We start from the raw sequence: 18,254 nt of genomic DNA on the forward strand, positions 1-18,254 counted from the left end.
TGGCTGGACTGACTGACTGACTGGACTGTGTGGACTGATTGATCGACTTGAGTGGACTGACTCTGGATTGACTGGGCTGGCTGACTGGACTGACGGACTGGTTGACGGACTGACTGAGTGACTGGCTGAGTGGGCGGTCCGCGGCCCGGCCGGAGGCGGCCGGCAAGGTGCGTGAGGCGCGGTGGCGACGGGCCCCGGGCCCCGGCGGCGGGGCCGGCTGCTTGCTGCTGCGCTCAGGCGTGCGAAGAGGAAGCAGCGGCGGCGGCCGTTGGCCGGAGCGCCTCGGCGTCGGGCGCGGGGCGGGGCGGGGCGGGGCGGGACGCAGGAAAACGCCGCCTGCGCGCGCCTCGGGGCCGCTCTCGCGAGGAGCTCGCCGGAATCTCGCGGGAGCCGAGCGGCCGGGCGCCGCGCGGCCACGTCAGCGCCGAGCGGCCGCGGCGGGGGCGTGGCTCGCGGCCGGGGAGGGCGCGGCGCGGCGCGGCGCGGCGAGGGGCGTGGCCGGCGGCCGGGGAGGGCGTGGCGCGCGCGGAGGGGCGCGGCCGGCGGCCGAGGCCCGTGCGGGGGCGGGGCCTGCCGGCGAGCGTGGCGTGGCCGGGCCGTGCGCGCCCCGCCCCCGCCTGCCGCGGCGCCCGGATGCTGCGCGCGCAACGCCATTCCGCTTCGGCGACGGCGGCGGCGGCGGCGGCGGCCACTCCGGTTCCTGCTCCGGCTCCGGCTCCGGCTCCGGCTCCGGCTCCCTCGGGCCCTCGCGGACGGTCGGGCGGAAGGAAGGAAGGAAGGAAGGAAGGGCGGACGGACGGAGCGAGTGACGGGCGCGGACGCGCAGGGCGAACGCTCGCCATGAGGCTGCTGCCGCGGCTGCTGCTGCTGCTCCTGCTCGCCTTGCCCGGCGTCCTCGTGCCCCGGGGCCGGCCCGCGGGTGAGCGCGCGCGCGCAGGGAGCGGACGGCCGAAGGGCCGAAGGGACAGCGGGGAGGCCAGGCCGGGCGAGGCGAGGCGAGGCGAGGCGAGGCGAGGCGAGGCCCGGCCCTCGGGGGCGCCCCCGGCCCGCGCTGGCTGGGCTGACGTGTCCGTGCGGCGCCACCTCAGCAGCCCCGGCCCCCCTCCCGTCCCCTCCCCGTCCACGCCCGAGTGGGGGTCCGTCTGCGGGCCCAGGTCGCCCCCTCTCCCGGTCGGGAAGCTGCCCAGCTGGCCACGGCGGGGGGGGGGGCCGGAGGACGCGGCCCCTGGAAGCCGCCCGGCCCCTCCGGCCCCCTAACGCCTGTGTCCACCCGCAGGGCCCCTGGTGGCCGCCCAGGACCTGACGGAGGACGAAGAGACGGCCGAAGACTCGGTCGTCGAGGACGAAGAGGAGGAGGCCGAGGTGGAAGAGGACGAGCCCACGGACCTGGTTTGTATGGGCGAGTCGACGGGTCCGTGCGTGGACACTCGGTGCTCGCCTTAGCACCTGGACGCTGCTTGCTGACACGCCCGGCGCCCGCGCTGCTCGCCCCACACGTCTCGGGGTACCGCTGCTTCCCACAGCAGGGCAGGGACCATCGAGCGAGTCCCCCGTTCTTGCTCTCAGCGCCCTGCAGAGTGTATCTTAGTTTTTGGCTCGGGGCTTATTCCAGGCTCAGAAATCGCCCCTGCCAGGCACAGGGGACCCCATGGGAGGCCGATTCCAACCACAGCCCTCCTGCGTGAAAAGCAAACGCCTCACCTCCATGCCCTCTCCCCAGCCCCACGCACAGAGCATCTTAAAGCTGCTTCCCTGCTGGTACTTCGCCGGCCTTGCACTCCCGCCTGTGTGGGGCCGTCCCATCCCTTCTAACACGGCTCCTGCCCTTCACCCCCCTGGACTCTGCTTTTTGTGCGACGAGGAACCACTGCGATCCTGCCTTCTGTCTGCTTCATCTTCCCGGTCTCCCACCTGGAACCTACCCCAGCGCGTGTCACCCCAACTCCTGCCACCTCCCTGCCTGTGCTCTCCTGATGTTCTGCGGCCTCGTGGCTGTCCTTCTGGGGACAGCGGCCACTCACAGCTCTGTGCTGGCTTCCTCTTTCTTATCAGCCTCATCTGAATTTACCTAGCATTAAGCCTCTGTGATTCCCCCCCCCCCACCCCCAGTATGCTCTCAGGAATCTTCGGCCTTCCCCCACCCCAATTGGTGCCTATGGGGGTTGGGCAGTAGTTACCTCGTGTTCACCCCACACCCAGCCTGGGGACGGTTGCCAGCTGCCGGCCAGGTGTGCTATGGCCCTGTCCTTATGCAGACAGCAACTGTGCCAAGGGGGTCTGGAGTGTTTCAAGCTTAGTGGAGCCTGGAGTGTTTTTGGGTTATTTTTTGTCTTTTTTTTTTTGGTTTTTCGGGCCACACCCGTTTGATGCTCAGGGGTTACTCCTGGCTAAGCGCTCAGAAATTGCCCCTGGCTTGGGGGGAACCATATGGGACGCCAGGGGATCAAACCGCAGTCCTTTCCTTGGCTAGCGCTTGCAAGGCAGACACCTTACCTCTAGCGCCACCTCACCAGCCCCATATCTTTTTTTGTGTGTCGGTGTGTGTGTGTTTGTCTTGTCTCCTGGGGCTTTTTCTGACCCTCAGCTGTGTTTCCTGGTCTTGGGGTTGGGGGGTCAGGTCACCCACACAAAGAGCTGAAGTCCTTTGATCACTCTCGGGCCCTTGTGGCTGCATGTAGGTCCACAGACACCGGAGGCTGAAACCCAGAACTGCCACTGCCCTGACTAACCCTGAGTCCAGTCTCAGCCTTTTGGATGTGGGTTGATGACTGAGAAGGGTGCTAGGCTCGGACCCTGTGGCAGCCACTCGTGTACACAGGAGTAAATGTGTCCATTTGTAGGTATTCAGAGGTTGGGACCCCTCTGTCACCTCTCACAGCCCCGAGTCCCTTTGGGGTTTTGTACAAATCCCCATGGCCATTGTAAAAGTCGCATTCCTCAGCCAGCCTGGCCCTTCTTGTATAGGTTTCCGAGTCACACCTGGTTCTGTGCTTGGGAGTTGCTGCTGGTGGTACCCAGAGGACTCTACTGGGTGCTGGGGACTGGACTTGTGCTCCTGTACAGCTGTGATTCTGCCCTCACTGTTCTGTTTCAAGTTCCTGTGAGTCTGGCACATCTGACTGTGCTGTCCCACTCTGCAGAGCCCGTGTTCATATACACCTCAGAGGCTCAGGCCCAGAAGTGCTGAAGTGCAGGTGTGGAAGCCAGGGAACTGTTTTCAGCACCCATGGTCCCCTTCACTCAGCAGCCTCTCAGAGCACTTTGCTAGTTTGCTAGCCCATGCTTTGAACCTAAGGCATTTAGAAGTGTGTGTGTGGGTCCTGTACACACACACACACCCAAGATATAAATCAGTTATGAATGAGTATGTGTGTTTCTGGTGTCTTAACTGATAGAATAAGATCAGTGTCCTGCCACCATCTGGTAGATGTGGTAGATGTTTTGTCCCCAATCATTTGTTAGCAATGCCTTACTCCATCTCAGTAATCCCATTCAAATGTTTTTTTAGGTAGAAGATAAAGAGGAAGAAGATGTATCTGGTGAACCTGCAGCCTCGCCAAGTGCTGACACGACCATCCTCTTCGTGAAAGGAGAAGGTAACCCAATTGTGTGACTGTCAGGGGCATGTTCTTTGTGAAAGGGCAAGGTAACCAGGCAGTGTGTGGCCGTTCTTTGGGAAAGGTGGAGGAAACCCAGCCATGTGTCTCTCCGGGGGTTTGAGCTCTTCCAGGGCTTGCAGGATGCTAGAAAGCTTAGTTCATCCTCCTCTTCTGGCTGGACCTCCCTTCCCCAGGCACACTCCCGGCCCCTGGCAGCTAAAGTCCTGCCTATTTTAGGCTACTATTAAAGGGCTAGTTGAAAGACTTTGTAAACGACAGGAGTTGTGGCAGCAGAATAAGCCAAGTTTCGTACATAACCATAACCGAGGTATTGGCAGTTAGGATTAAATTCTCATTGGACTTTTGATTCATTTGAATAAAATAGAGGGCAGGGGTGATGACCCAAACCATTGGAGAGCACCTGTCCTGGGACATCCCTGCTGCCTACCGTGACCCCAAACAACAGCGATGGTTGGGTCTTTTCACAAGGGGTGACACAGAGGTTGGGGTGTGTGTTGTGTGTGTGAGAGCCTTTAGGTCATGGGGAACCTGGTCAGTTCTGGATGTTCAGACCCAAGACTGGCTCTGCCTGTGATAGGATCCTTATCTCACACGAGGATATAAAGCCACTGGTTCCCTTCGCTTGGCCATTGGCTCCACTTCTGGGCACTGCCTTTCATAATCTCCTTTGTAGCTGCACTGGCCAGCCCTTCCCTCACTTATTCCAAACACACCCCATTCTCTAGAATGAAACTCCCAGACGGGTCTGCTTCTTGCCTTTGGCCACACAGACAGCAGATGCTGACGGGAGGGGAGGCAGTCCTTGGAGATGGGGAGCCCCACAGCAGTCTGCCACCTGCCCCTGTTACACACTCACCAGGCCCCAAGTGTGGCGTGAGAGGTTGGGTGTGCCTGTGCAGATGGGCCCAGCCAGTCGGCCACATGCAGCTTCTGTGCCGCTCAACTCCCACGTCCCCTCCCTCAGACTTCCCAGCCAACAATATCGTGAAGTTCCTGGTGGGCTTTACCAACAAGGGCACGGAGGACTTCGTTGTAGACTCTTTGGACGCCTCCTTCCGCTACCCTCTCGACTACCACTTCTACATCCAGAACTTCACGGCGCTCCCTCTCCACACTGTGGTGCCACCCCGCAGACAGGCCACCTTCGAGTACTCCTTCATCCCCGCCGAGCCCATGGGCGGCCGGCCCTTTGGGCTGGTCATCAACCTTAACTACAAGGATCTGAGTGTGAGTCTGTGGCAGGGGTGGGGTGGGGTGGGGATGTCTGGGCCAAACTGCAGGGTATTTGGAGATTGGCCAGCAAAGAGGGGCCTTTGGTCCACCCTCCTGACACTGCTGTGCTGTCCTTTTTCCTGCTTGAAGGTGATTTTATCTTGGGAGATGAAAACGAGCAGTTTGTGGTGGGGGGTTAGGTGGGGTGGGGGCGGCGCCTCAGATCAGGTTTAAGGCATTAAGATATCAGCAGAAGAGCTTTCCCTCAGCTGTGACCCCATCTGTTTCCTTTGCCAATATCCCCTCCTGGCTCTGTCCCTTGGAGCCCACCTGTGAAATCCGGGGGCCCGTGCCTCAGGATCCACGCAGATCCGCGTCATAGCATAGTGTGTGCTTTATGTCTCTCCTCTTGAAGCACTCAGGATAGAATCTTCTCAGTTCTACAGTTGAGTGGCCTGGAGGATGCTGGGTTTCATCTCAGTTCTAGACAGAATTCAACCTTTCAGGGAATGGCGGCGGGGCAGCACCTGGTGGGCTCGAGTCCAGGTCGTGCCCAGCCCTGGCAGAACTAGAACTGAGCTTTGTCCCCCAGATGACACGTGTTCATTCACTGGTCTGCAGCATCACCTGGCTGTGCCCCCCCCCCCCCAACCTGGCATGGTGTCACTGCAGAAGGGGGTGGTGCTGAGAAAGCACTGTCCCCCAGTGGCCCTGCACCTTGGGTGGTTACAGATGGAGATAGGCAGAACAGAATGACTTTCAGGGCCATGAGAGAGGGTCACTGCCACCTGGTGAAGGTGTCTGGAACTTATCTGCTTGCCTGTGGGGCCTCCTCACGGACTGGACTGTGCTGATCTCCTGGTGCCACTGCTACGGGGGCAGCTTGGAGTCCTTACTTTGATTGTTGTCCCCCATAGTGCCAGGACAGGCCCTGGGGCCTCGGAGGCTATGTAGGTGCTGTGCTGAGGCCCACGCGCCTGTATCTTTGACCTCACACATCTGGAGGGAGCAGGCAAGAGCTTTGGCCACATGGGGCATCATTGGGCTTTGGCCAGTATTTGCTCGAGTGAGGAGGGAGCCTCGGGATAGATGCAGAGAACAGCTTCAAGGCATCTTGAAAGTAAATTTTCAGTGTGTCTCATTTCCAGTTTTGATTCTACACAGGGCAACGTATTTCAAGACGCTGTCTTCAATCAGACAGTCACAATCATCGAGAGAGAAGATGGGCTCGATGGAGAGACGTGAGTAGCCCTGGTGGGTGAGGGCTGTTGGTTGTCCTGGTTTCTGGTGTCCCACATGTTCACCACGCGGCATTCCAACAGGGCATGTTTTGGTATTTTTTGGGCTACACCTGATGTTGCTAAGGCTTTATAGGAATAAGGCATTCTGCATTCAGGGATAATATGTGGCTCAAGGATCCTATGGTTGCATGGATCAAATCCAGACTGGGTAGGTCAGGGCAAGTGTCCTTTCCACTGTCCCATTCTCCAGTCCCAAGATGTTAGTTTGGCGCCAGAGTGATAGCACAGCAATAAGGCATTTGCCTTGCACTCGACTGAACGGGACGAACCTGGGTTTAAATCGTGGCATCCCATATGGTCTCCCGAGCCTGCCAAGGAGCGATTTCTGATTTTTGGTGGCCCAAAAAACCAAGTATGTTAGTTTGTTTTGAGGTCACACCCAGCAGTTCTCAGGGCTTACTCCTGGCTATGTGCTCAGGAGTCTTTCTTGGTGGGGCTTGGGGGGACTATACGGGGTGTGAAGAACTGAGCCCAGATTAGCCACATGTAAGAAGGAACCTTTCCTGTAGTACTGTCATCGCTTTGGATTTGGATTGTTGAAATACTCTTGAAAATTCTCTGTCAGGGTGCCTGATGCTTTACACACATGGTCCAGAATCTGCCACTGATCCGCATCCCTGGTGTGACATGTCTCTTTAAAGATGGTTCAAAGGGCAGGACTGTGACTTGCTAGAGGCCCCCTCCAACTCCCCAAGCACTGGGCTGGGAGTTGATGCCAGGCATTGCAGGGTGTGGCTCCAAATCCACTCCCAAGCTCTGTTTTTGTTTTGTTTTGGGGCTACGCCTGGTGATGCTCAGGTGTATAGACCATACAGGATGCCAGGGATCTAACATTGGTCAGCTTCGTGCAAGACAAATGCCTTCCCTGACAAACTATCTCTCCAGCTCCCAAGTTTTTAAAAATAAAGTAATAGTAAAGAATGTTGGTTTTAGTGCTCCCTTTTCAAACTCCTTTTTGCCCTGTGCTCATAAGCAAATCTCCTGCTTGAACTGAATGCTTCTAGAATTGCCATGTAAAGACCAGAAAGAGGACCGGAGCCATGGCGTGGAGTGGTAAGGCATCTGCCTTGCTGGCGCTAGCCTAGGATGGACCGCAGTTTGATCCCCCAGTGTCCCATACGGTCTCCCAAAGCCAGAGTGATTTCTGAGCGCATAGCCAGGAGTCACCTCTGAGCGTCACTGGGTGTGACTTCCCCCCCAAAACAAAGACCAGAAAGAAAATAGAATGGGCAGGTGCTTGCGTGACAACCGAGGTTCCTTTCATCCCCAGCACCCCTATGTTCCATGGTCTTCTTTTCCCCTGAATTACCCTAAAAATAGAGCCGTGGGTGAACCTGAGTACCACCAGCGTGGCCCTAAAACCAAAAAATAAAATTGCTATTGACAACCTCACAGATTTTATCCTGAAGAGGGAGTTGTTTGTGTGTAAAGAACTATTCATTACTGTATGCATATATATATATGTAAAATGAATGATGAATAAATATGTATATAAATTTACCAAAAAAGTTTTAAGAAAACTTATGCGTAGTAATATTTAAGGGCTACTGAACCTACTAGCATTCTTTAGCTGACCTTTGAATGTGATGGTTCTTTTCAATGGTGGTAGTTGGTGTTGAGAACTAGTCGTTCTTGCAGATAAAGAAGTAAAAATGCAAAATTCCTAGCTCTTAGTGAATTCTCCACATTTTACTTCACGAATTATTCGTTGACTTAAGTCTTGCTCCGTGAGTACATCAAGCTAGTGGTAGTGTCTCCTGTGACTAGAGCCATTGTTTTCTCTCCTTCACTGCAGGATCTTCATGTACATGTTCCTGGCTGGTCTCGGTCTCCTGGTGGTGGTTGGTCTCCATCAACTCCTGGAATCTCGGAAGGTAAAGGGCACCTGTGGGTCTGAGCCACCTGATTCCTTGCCCGGTATCCCCTGCATCTCTTGGTAGAAGTCGGAATGAGGCTAGGCTCAGTACCTCGGCCAGGCCTGGGCTCCCAGTGTCCACTTTGGAGAACTGTGCTTCCTCAGCTCAGAGAGAGCGGGACTTCCTGCGCTCCACATATTGTGTGCGATTTTATAATTATGTCTGTAATACGCCTTTGATTTTTACTTTAATACTCTCAGCCACAGGCAAGTTCCTCCTTAGCAGTTGGAGGAAGAGTCATGAGAGGCTAACATCGCAGGTGTTAACATCGCAGCAGGACAGTGAACACGCATTGTCCTTCTGGGAGAATAGTTTGTGTTCTGTGTGCCACATTCTGCTATGCCCTAAACAATTGCTGCCCTTGTAGTTGTTACTGTCTTGTTATACATTTTAAGTGCTTGGTAAGCATTAATCCAGAGCCCACTTAAGTGTCCGCCTTGATGTCCTTAATACACTTGCTTTTCTTGGGTGGGAAGTGGGTGTGGGCCATACTTGGTACTCAAAATGGAGGGGACCATAGGAGATGCCGGGGAGTAAACCCAGGTTGGCTGCGTGCAAGGCAAACCCCTACCTGCTGTTCTATTGCTCTGACCCAGCACGTGTCTTTAAAAGAGAAATGCAGGGGCCGGCGAGGTGGCGCTAGAGGTAAGGTGTCTGCCTTGCAAGCGCTAGCCAAGGATCAGGACCGCCGTTCGATCCCCCGGCGTCCCATATGGTTCCCCCAAGCCAGGGGCAATATCTGAGCAGTTAGCCAGGAGTAACCCCTGAGCATCAAACGGGTGTGGCCCATAAAGCCAAAACCAAAAAAAAAAAAAAAAAAGAGAGAAATGCATATGGGGCTGGAAAGATAGTACAGTGGATAAGGTGTTTGCCTTGTACTTGGTCAACCGGGTTTGGTTGTTGGCATCCTACATAGTTCTCTGAGCACTGCCAGGGGTAATTCTTGAGTGCAGAGCCAGGAGCACTCCCACGTATGACCCTAAAATCCAAATTAAAGAAAAAGAAAAATACTTAAGTACCTAGCTGTTCATTTCCCTCTCTTTCTTTGCCCTATTTTCATTCCTATAAACTTCCTTTTTTGATTTTTTTCCCCCTGGGCTGCATCCAGCAATGCTCAGGGGTTTACTCCTGCCTCTGCACTCAGGTTTCACTCCTGGAGTGATCAGGGGATCGACCTGACCATATGTGGTGCCAGGGATTGAATTCAGTTTTGCTTTGTGTAAAGCAGATGCCCTCTTCGCTTCAGTCCCTACGCACAGTGTGCCCACTCCTGAAGTTTTGAACACGTCTCTGTTCCCACAGCGTAAGAGACCCCCGCAGAAAGTAGAGATGGGCACTGCCAGCCAGAACGACGTGGACCTGAGCTGGATCCCACAGGAGACTCTGAATCAGATCAGTGAGTGCCCGTCCTCACTCCCATGAGGTCCCAGAGCACGTGGCTCCGTGCTCGTGGAGGGACGGCCGTTGTCGGCTTGGTTGGGTGCAGCGGAAAGCAATGAGTGGCTGTCTGTCTTGCTAATCTCTCTCTCTCTTCTCTCCTGTCGCTTCAGTGCAAAGTAGAAGAGGTGAGACTTCCCATTTCTTACTGGGGTGGCACCATGAGAGGGCCACAGCTGCTTGCAGTGCTGAAACTGGCCACTCCTGTCTGTTGCACACCTTACTCTGCCCCATTCGGCCAGCCCACTCTCAGTTTTGGTGTCCCAGTCAGGATCCTGTCCTGGGGGAGGGGATCTCAATGTTTTGGGTGGGCTGGACACCAGTTTGAGCCTCCTGTGCCTCGAAGTGTTTGTGCTGGTTCCTTGGGGATCCTCTCGAAGGAATGTCAGCATCCATGGTGAAAGGTGTTTATTTTCTGAGAGCTGAGAGGGTAAGAGGTTAGACATACGTGGGGCCCTGAGCTCAGCACCAAGCACCTCCAGGCATGTCCCGTGCCAGGGAGCCATGGTGCAAGGGACAGCACCTTCTTGGCAACGGCAGTGCTGTGTCCACTCTAGTTAGACTGGGACTTCCGCCTGCCTGGAGACTTCTGGACAGACAATGTCCAGGGCAAGTAGCACGCTGATAAGCCCCCAGGGGTAAGCCTGGAGATCAAGGACTCTGGGTGCTCTGAGCCCTGCACAGTGCACACCCACGTCTCACCCACCTGGCATGGCGGCGTCCCAGACCCCAGGCTGCAGCAGACACTGCTGGGAGCAGGGCAGGAAAGTGGGTCTCGATGGCAGCAGCCTGCATGGCCCACATGGCTTCAGGAGGGGGTTCAGCGGGACGCCAGCCGTGGAGTAGAGCAGTTAGTGTTCACTGGGCTGAGAAGCCGAGCACGTTAGCCGAGCACGTTGAGAGAAGCGGCTTTGCCAAGGGAGAGCCCTGGCTGGCTTTGGGGACAGTTACCTCTGAGTCTTGAGTGCTGAAGGTTTCTTCATGGAGAAAGAGCTCTGGGTACTTGTAGGCTGTTTTCCTGGTCTCATCAAGTCCTGTTGTTTGCTCTGAGACTCTTCAGAAGGGTCCTGTCCACAGAGTGATAGCTGCCTCTTAGAATCCTACTTTTTGTCCTTCCTGTTTCCTCAGTGCCACTCTGAGCACATTAGCTCTGGGTGTTGTTCCAGGTGGGATCAGGCACCCAGTGCAATGTGGCTTTCTCACATGAGAACGTAAAAATTTCGTGGCACGGAATGATTTTTGGGGGTGGGCGGGGTTGCATAGCAGCTCTGCAGTGCTTGGGGTCCTTCATTTCCAGTGATGCTGGGGTGCCAGCGACCACACCAAGTTGTCCATATTCAGGGCAAGTCCCTCAGCCACATATGTGGCTAGACTCCAAGCGAATATTCAGTGTCTCTGTGGTCCAGCATCTGTGGGCTAATGAGACCTCCCTTCTCTTTGCAGACAAAGCTTCGCCTCGCAGGGTCCCCAGGAAGCGGGCCCAGAAGAGATCGGCAGGATCTGATGAGTAAATGGCTTGTGCAGCAATGCAGTGTGTGCCTGCGGGGATGCACGCGAGAGCCGCCGCCTAGTGTGGCCTGCTCAGGCCTGGTTCCTGGTCTGGGCCTAACACCGCTGACATTTGCTGCGGCCATTTTTCTAAAGTAACACAATGGTTTTTTAAAACCATTAAAATCCGTGTGTGTGTGTGTGTGTGCGCGCGCGCGCGCGTGTGGTTGGGTGGTTGGGTGCGTGTGTGCGAGAGCAAGCGAGCAGTATCTTCCCAGAATCACTGTTGAACTACCTGAGCTGCCTTTAGAACACCAAGTATGATGTATTGACATCTCTGGGACATTTCCTGACACAACACCCCCCCCCCCCCCAAGCCTCAACTCCCTGCTCTGAACAGACACAGGGTTTGTCTGCCCTAGTGTCTGCTGAGGGCAGCCTCACTGATGTGTTCTGGTGCCCTTTGCTTGTGCCCACATGGTGTTCTAAAGGCACAACAGCTGCTGCTGACTCCAATGCACCCTCAAAACAGGCAAGCCCCTAGTCAGGAAATTGGGGATGCCTCTAGCAGCACGATGGTCAGATGGGGAGATTCTGCATGTTTGAATGTATAAATCTGATTTCAGGCCCCCCCCTTCCTTTAAAGGAAGCAAAAAAAGGAAACGGTGCATTTGTGGGAGCAGAGAACTGGGTGTGTCCCTTGTCTGCCCTGTTTCTGCTGAGGGCCTGTTTGATCTGCTTTGTGTAGGAATCTGGTCTGGGCTTTCACTTGGCTGCAGGCTAGTTTGAGGGGCCAACGACATGCCAGCCATTGGTCAGCTGCAGGAAGAGAATTGATTGGGCTTTAAAGTTCTTTTAATCCTTAATCCCCTTGGGGGATTTTTTTTGTTGGTGTAACTTTTTATTCAATTGGGGAAAAAAAATCAAAATGTTAAGCACTTAAAATCTCATGATTTTAAGATCTCAGAACCAAAATTGGACTTTGTAAGATCCTTTTAAGGGAATTACTGTTTCCTGGGTAGCAAACTTCGTTTGGCACTGGCCGGCCCAAATCAAGGGTCAAGTTCACAATGAATGAGAGGCTCTCCTCCGTCTAAGCCATATTCTCCTGTGTCTGTTCTGTAAGGAAAGGGTCGATGACGTCACGGTGATGATTTAACCTCATCTGTCTTGCTCAGTCAGTCTGTCACCCATCCTCATTCCTCCCTAGCAGCATGGGCCTAGAGTGTGTCCATCCCTGAGCCAAAGCCGGTGGCAGCTAACAGGACTGGAGGTGCCGACCACTCCGCCAGTCCCTTGCGGTATGGCCCAGATTGTCAGTCTGTGCTGTTGGGTCTCTGCCCTTCTCATGGATTTGGCCAATCCATCTTGGATTCGGAAACCTTTCCATGAGCTCACAGAAACTGCAGTTTTCTCAAAATAATGCAGAAGGGTCGAGTGATAGCACAGCCATAAGGGTGTTTGCCTTGCACGTGGACAACCTGGGATAGACCAGGATTTGATCCTGCGTCCCATATGGTCCCCCAAGCCTGCCAGGAGCGATACCTGAGCGCAGAGTCAGGAGTAAACCCTGAGTACCGCCAGGTGTGCCGCCCCCCCAAATAAATAATGCAAAAGCCCCTCCCCTTCCAGAATCCTGAGATGTTTTTGTGTGTCCATGTCTGTCCGATGCCTCACAGGTAGTGCAGGGTGCTATGAAATTAATCTGCTGGTCATCTCGCTGCATGTGGTCTACCTAGCTGTGGCTGGGCATGGGCTGCAGGCCATGAGTGGAGGCCCCATGCTGGCCTGGGGGACTGGCCCAGGCTCTGGTTCAGTGAGTCGCCTATACAGACTCGCCCAGTGGTATTTGGGATTTTGTCCCACACGTGCTTCGTTCAAGCACACTGAGGCAGCCTAGATCGCACACAGATCTTTTTGACCTAATTTGGAGCAAATGTTCTGCTTTGATTGATTCATCTGCTGTGCCAGCCATGGTTTGAATGGCTGCTTTCAGAGTGGCCACTGGGCAGTGATTTCCTGTGTGTCCTGGTGCCTGAGCCCTGCTTCACCACCTGGGCTCCTGGGAGGGCCAGGGACTGCAGGGATGTCGGGCAGGAGGCAGGTTTTGCTTCGCAGTGAATGAGCTGCGGAGGAACTTGGAGCCAGCCAGTAATGTGTGTGGGTGTGAATGCACCTCATCTGAGGCCTGTTTGGAGCCCACTGGGGTGTCTGGTCCCTGCTCTGTGCCCTTAAATGTCACCGTTGTGACAGCCAACTCCACAAAAACATCTCGAAATTTTATGACATAGGTTCCCTTTTGTTTCCTAGTTTTCTCGTTCGAAAATTCGAGGTTAGCTTATGCTTACCGCATTTCCAGATACACTTGATGTGGTTTATTTACCTGACTTGATGTCCAAATCAAATGGTTTATAGCCATGAAATCAATAAATGTTTGCATTTTCAACAAAACTCCCTATTCTTGGCTGTTATTTTCCAGCTCGGGGGCGTGGTCTGGCTACTGGCCATGTGCTGGGCTTGGGTCGACTGGCCAGACAGGGCCGTGTCACAGCTGAGTCCTCGGGGAGAGGCTCGGCCTGCCTGGCCCGCTCCTGGGGTCTGCCACCCGTTTCCCTGCAGATGTGCTGGGTCCCATCTCGAACCTGAGCTGTGGAAGTGGGAGCAGCAGGGCTCCTGGCCAGGTCTGCCTGTCCCCACCCCACCCCCCAACCCCGCACACATGTTGGCCCCGTGCTGCTCCAGCGGTCCTCACGGCATCTGTAGACAGGTTTTGGGTTCCGATCGTGAAGCGGAAGTGGCCTCCATGGCCTGCCAAGCAGGCTGTTGTCCCCCAGCAGTCCTGGGAAGATGCAGCTCCCTCTTGCACCACCCTTCGCTCCCCCGGCTGCTGCTTCCACCCTGTCCTGCCACAGCACAGGAGCAGGCCAGTGAGTGCCCTGGGCTCGGCCACAGCCTGGAATGTTCCTTGTGAAGCTGCTGCTTGTGCCTCTGGCCTCGTTGAACATGGGAGTGGCGGTATGCCGGGGGCTCATGGCGTGAGCCCCATGCTGCCTGCGTGATGTGATGCTGGGGGGCCGTAGGCCGCCATTCAGTCCCCTACGCCTTAGGGTCCCTGAGCACCAGTGCGAGTCATCTGTTAAGCAGCAGACCACCTTGTGCCCCACACATGCCCCTTTCTCCGGGCTCACCGGGAAGGCTTTAAGGGTGTGGCCCCGAGAAGGAGCATGCCAGCGGGTGCGTGTTTTGGGGCCAGGTTGGCTGCATGTGGGGCGTCTGCTCCTTTGAGCATAACGGGGGGGGGGGGGGACACGGGACAGCAGTGGCTGCTGGTCCCACCCAGTGCCCACGCCTAGCAGCTGCTGCCAGTCAGTACACCTTCCCTGCCCACCCCCCAGGAAAAAGGCCATCGCCCCCTCCCACCCATAAGGAGAAAAGTGGAGCCTGACTGCTAGGAAGGTTCTAGAAAAGAGGTCGTTTCTCAAGACACTGATCACAGCTTGGGTGATCAGTGGGATCCCCTTTCACCTGTACCCCGAAATGAGGGGCTATCACTGATAGCTGCTGGGTCCCGCCCAGCCTGCTCTTCCCCACCAACCGCTGCATGGTGTGACCATCTGCCCTCCGTTGCCCGTTGGCGGGACTGCTGTGAGTGCCCACCACCATGCTGCCCTCTGCTGCTCGTGGGTGATACTGCAGTGAGCACCCATTACCGAGTTGTCAGTTTGCTGCCCTCTGCTGCTCATGGCTGGGACTGCGGCGAGCATACCACCACACTGCACTGAGCTTTGCTGCCCTCGGCTGCTCGTGGCTGGCACTGCAGTGAGCACCCACCACCATGCTGCGGTGAGCTCAAGGCTGGTACGGTGCTACAGCGAGGTCCCGGCACCATGCTGCAGTCCGCCCTCCACTGCTCATAGCTGGTACTGCAGCGAGGCCCCGCCAGTTATGCAGTGAGCCGCTGCCCCTCTGCTACGGGCGTTACTCCCATGAGTGCCTCCCATCCAGAGATGCCCAGAGGGGACTGACTGGGAAAGATGCCCAGGGCGGTGCTGGCTAGACAGAGCCCTGGAGCTGTGATGGTGTTTCCCTGTGAGAAACTGCGGGGAGCAGCAGTTCATTCAGCCTGCCTCCCCCCAGGGGTGTCTTTTCAGCCTCCCCCAAATGGTGCTGTGCTGGGGCCCTGGGTAGGACTACGGGGAACCTCCCCACGCTTTAGCACACCCTGCCTGCAGCCTCCCCTCTGGTGTCAGGCTCTGGGCCTAACTGCTGCTGTCCACTTGGCAAGCACGTTGCCTTCCTTGCTTCCTCACGGGATCTGTGCCCTCTCCAGGTCCCCATGTCCTTCTTGTTTCAGGCACAGGAAGAGGGAGCTGCGGCGCTGACTGTGTCTGAGACCATGGAAGCCTCCCTTGCCCGCCCAGAGCCTCTGCTGCTTGCTCCTCAAAAAGGGCGGGAGGGGATGGGCCCAGAAAACAGAGCCCCTGGGGTGGGCCCTGAAATACGCCGTGGGACACCAAGCTGCATCCACCAGGGCTGCACTGTGTGGGTGGCTGCAATAAACACGAAGACCCTGAACATGGCTGGCTCTGTGGTGGGGAGTAGGCCTGGGGACGCCTGAGACCGATGGTGGGTGGCTGCAATAAACACGAAGACCCTGAACATGGCTCTGTGGTGGGGAGTAGGCCTGGGGACGCCTGAGACCGATGGTGGGCTGCGTCCTCCCAGGGGCATGCAGGAACATGATATCCTGGTAGCCGCTGTCAGAGGGGCCGGATTGGGGCTCAGCAGTGCGTAGCAGATTCTAGGTCCGAAGTCGCTAACAATGGGGCCTATGGTCCCCAGCTTCGGCAAGGCAGCCGCATGGTGGAGCCCACGGTGAGAGCTGTCCTCTGCGTCTCCATGACCAAGGTCAGCCCCATGGGAAGGGCAAACTTGCAGAGACAAAGCTAAGAGCCCTGTTAGGGGTGCCACCTTGATGCTGGTACTGGCTGTATTTCAGTGACACCTCCCTACCTCACCCCCGGACCCTGCTCCCATGACCTCATCCCTACCCTTGGCCTTGCTTCAGTGACCTCTCCCCTGCTCATAGCAAGCCCTGGCCTGGGGACCAAAGGTCAAAATCGAAGCCTCCCCCCCCCCCCCCCCCCCGTTGTAGGACAGGGTTGCCTGCCCAGTGGGGTCCCTGGCCCATGAGAGTGGCTGAGAAAGGTGGGCACTTGTAAGGTTTGGGAACACTGTTGTGTATGTAAATATTTTGGGGGATTACTATGTTGCTCACCCTAATCTGATTAGGTGATTGTGCCCTACCCTAGGGTGTGACCTGGCATTCTGCCCCCACCCCAGGGTAGGACCTGATTCTGCTTCCACCATTGGTTGGTATCTGATCCCACCATTGGGTGGGACCTGACTCTGGACTATAAGAGCAAGGGTCTGTGGAAGGCGAGAGGCTTTTTGCTGGCTGGAACTGAATCGGAGTCTTTGGACTTCAGTTTTGTCCATCCGAATAAAGCAAATATTTCCACGAGCCTGATTGTCTGCGAGCTGTTTACCCGCCGTTTCACCTCAGAACCGTGGGCTAGACAGGGTGGCAGACACGTGCTCCGAGCTGGAAGAAAAGGGCCTCATTCTCCATCCCTCCATCAGTCAACCTCTTCAGGGGCTGTCCTGCTACAAACACTTCTGGTGGCCTGAATTGAGGCCAGCCTGGGGTTCTCTGCTGACCCAATGTGCTACCCTACCCTCCTTGAGTCAGGGGTCCAGGGGGAAATTTGCATATGGAACCCCACAAGCACCTACAGGCACCTGCATTCCCACACACCCTTGGCATAGGCACCAATCTAACAGGGCAGGGGTCATTCAGGAAGCAAGGGCCTGGAAGCCCAGATCCAGTTAGATGCCACGCTCCGTGTCAGGTGTCCATTCTTGTCCTACATCTCCCTTTGCTCCAAGCAGCCTGACCCCTCCTGACCAGACACCAGCCCCACACCCCCAACACGGTGACAGTGGAGGATGCGCACGGCCACTTTCAAAATAGAACATTTATTGCTTCGATGTTTGATACAGAACAACAGCCTCTACTGTGCACCGGAAGCTGCAGACAGAGCAGAGGCCGGTATCAGACCGCATGTCCCTGTGTGTGCGGCACCCCCAAGTGGGCACGGGTGCCTGTGGGAGAAGACAGGTCCTAGGCGGCGCTCAGCTCCCTGCAGGAGGGAGAAGGGCCCAGTGTGGCCCTGTAGGCTGCTCCCGCAGGCGCAGGCCGGGGACAGCCTTGAGGGGTTGGTGGCATGGTGCAGCTTGGAGCATCATGTAGTGATCAAGTCTAGCCACTGTCCACAGATCAAAGGGGAGAAAACTTGCACCTCAAAAACCTTTTCAGAAGATCCACATATATATAATATATATATAATTTTTTGTAAAAGCCCTGAGAGGAGGAGAAAGAGAATCAAACAAAATGTATAGAAACATATTAGCTGGACATGCAAACTACGCTTTGATTCACCCGGAGTTGAAACAATCACAAATTTCACAGTTTCATATGGGGGTGGGGTGGGCGGGGGGCTGCGCTCTTCAGCGCCAAGTAAAGCTTTCAATCACAGCGAGGTCCCTGCTACGGCTCGCCAAGGGGGGGGGACAGGCTCGGCCCAGGCCCCCTCTGGCACGAGCATTAGTGTGGAGAGATGCACAGAGGAGAACACAAGAAATCCCAAATAATAATAATAATAATAATAATAATAATGCAAATAACAATCATCATCGATTGTGGGGAGCAGGGACTGGGTGGGGAACTTGATTCATGTTCACCCAAGTTAAGGACAGAGAGTGAGCTCAGCTGTGCCCTGGAAGCCCCGGACCCGTTCCCGCCAAGCCACACCCCGGCCTCCAGGCTTGGCATGGTGAGGGGAGAAGTGGGCGAGCCGGGAGGGCCCTGGGGCTCAGCTACAGTAGGGTTTGGGTCCTCCGTGCGGGGGCCGTTTGGGGCGGGCACAGGGGCCGGGCTGTCCGCCCCTGCCCAGCTGCCCTGGCCCCAGACAGCAGCACCGCGAGTGCCAGGAAGACGGGAAGGCCCAGCCGGCTGGAAGAAAGGCTTGTCTGAGTACAGTAAGGCCCTCAGCCCCAGGGCCAGGGGAAGCGAGAGCAGAGCTAAGGGGACCCGGAAACATGGGTCTCGGGACAAATATTGCCCATTTGTTTCTGCTGACTGCAGAGCCCAGCAGGTGGGCTCCACAGTAGCAGTAATATTAATAATAATAATAATAATAATAATAACAATAATAACA

The 18,254-nt window shown here is 56.0% G+C and overlaps 2 protein-coding genes across 2 annotated transcripts in view; both read left to right on the forward strand.

Annotated features, from left to right (window-relative positions):
- Positions 1-18,254, forward strand: part of SLC35B3 (solute carrier family 35 member B3) — a 301,880-nt gene that overhangs the window by 268,446 nt on the left and 15,180 nt on the right. The window lies entirely within an intron of this gene.
- SSR1 (signal sequence receptor subunit 1) lies at positions 840-11,160 on the forward strand. The gene is made up of 8 exons (XM_049765124.1): positions 840-919; positions 1,277-1,389; positions 3,509-3,596; positions 4,585-4,847; positions 5,997-6,073; positions 7,929-8,007; positions 9,352-9,445; positions 10,930-11,160. The coding sequence occupies exons 1-8, from the start codon at positions 841-843 to the stop codon at positions 10,995-10,997; spliced, it is 861 nt and encodes a 286-aa protein (XP_049621081.1). The 5' UTR covers position 840; the 3' UTR covers positions 10,998-11,160.

The sequence above is a fragment of the Suncus etruscus genome, chromosome 18 (assembly GCF_024139225.1).
Source record: "Suncus etruscus isolate mSunEtr1 chromosome 18, mSunEtr1.pri.cur, whole genome shotgun sequence".
Taxonomy (NCBI): domain Eukaryota; kingdom Metazoa; phylum Chordata; class Mammalia; order Eulipotyphla; family Soricidae; genus Suncus; species Suncus etruscus.